Here is a 1349-nt window from a genome sequence, read left to right as displayed (position 1 = left end):
CACTGTATATGCGCGCCCGCACGTGGTATTTTGTGGAAGAGCCACACTCAAGGGGCCAAAGAGCCGCATGTGGCTCATGAGCCGCAGTTTGCCGACCACTGATCTAGCCTGAATCGAGGGCCCCTGTGTCCCTGGCCTGGGCTGGGCGACCATCTCCTGTTGTGCCAGGTGGATGGACTGAGGCCAGGGCCAGGGGTAGGGGCTTACTCATGGTCCTCAGCAGAGCCGAGGTTGAAGCCATGTCAGGCCTGCGTGCGTCAGGCCCACGCCCTGCTTCCCGGCTGGGGAATTCACTCAGGTCCCTTGATGCCTGGGAGGCAGTTTCCACCTTATGAGATGGGTGATGCTGGCCCACGAAGCACGGGGCTGTCTGACTCAGGAGGGGGGGGAGGTGGAGGCAGGGAGGGAGGTGGGGATTTCCCCAGCTAACCCCAGACCTTCCCCGGGTCCTGCGCTGAGACGTGGAAGCCACAGTTTAGACCCGTCCCAACGTGGTTCTTTGGACACTTTTCGTAGGAATATGAAAACGGGGGCCGTCCTCTGGGCTCCGCGGCCCTGACAGGGTACACAGTCCTGACTTCCCAGCGGGAGTATCTCCACCTGTTGGACACTCTCTGCCCAGACTCCGCAGGTAAGGCTCCGGGGACCCCAACAGCAGGCGTCTCTACCTCAGTGCTGTTGACACCGGGGCGTCGGTGGGGCCGCCCTGAGCACGGCGGGGTGTTGAGCACCATCCCTGTCTCCACCCACTAAATGCCAGTAGCAGCCCCCCCCCCAAGTGTGACCACCAAATGCGTCTCTGGACGTGACCACGTGTCCCCGGGGGGCAGCGTTGTTTCTGGATAAGCAGCCCAACTCTAGCCGAAACCGGTTTGGCTCAGTGGATAGAGCGTCGGCCTGTGGACTGAAAGGTCCCAGGTTCGATTCCGGGCAAGGGCATGTACCTGGGTTGCGGGCACATCCCCAGTGGGAGATGTGCAGGAGGCAGCTGGTCGATGTTTCTCTCTCATCGATGTTTCTAACTTTCTATCTCTCTCCTTTCCTCTCTGTAAAAAATCAATAAAATATATTAAAAAATATATATAGCTATTTAAAAAAAAAAAAAAAAGGCAGCCCAACTCTAGAAAGAGAAACACCGTTCTCATCAGCGAGAGAGGCTGGTCACGGGACCAGAACCAAAGTAGCAGAGCAGTGAGAACAAACCCTGGAGCAGCGAGTCTGTGGGGAGATGGGCACTGGTGTGTGGGGGGGGAAGTGCTGGGTGATGGTTCAGTCTAGCGTTTCCAGGAGGTTCTCCCTTCCTCCCTCTCTTCTTCCATTCTCCCTTCTCCTCCTCCCCAACCCTCCCC

At 58.0% G+C, this 1349-nt stretch overlaps 1 protein-coding gene across 1 annotated transcript in view; it reads left to right on the top strand.

Moving 5' to 3' along the window:
• Positions 1-1349, top strand: part of FAM129C (family with sequence similarity 129 member C) — an 18993-nt gene that overhangs the window by 5260 nt on the left and 12384 nt on the right. Inside the window, exon 3 of the mRNA XM_023748331.1 lies at positions 517-631. Coding sequence (XP_023604099.1) covers positions 517-631 — 115 coding nt within the window. The remainder of the gene's footprint in view (positions 1-516; positions 632-1349) is intronic.

The sequence above is a fragment of the Myotis lucifugus genome, unplaced genomic scaffold (genome assembly GCF_000147115.1).
Source record: "Myotis lucifugus unplaced genomic scaffold, Myoluc2.0 scaffold_1276, whole genome shotgun sequence".
NCBI classification, from domain to species: domain Eukaryota; kingdom Metazoa; phylum Chordata; class Mammalia; order Chiroptera; family Vespertilionidae; genus Myotis; species Myotis lucifugus.
Note: the sequence above shows the minus strand (reverse complement) of the source record. Positions and strands in the feature narration are given on the sequence as shown.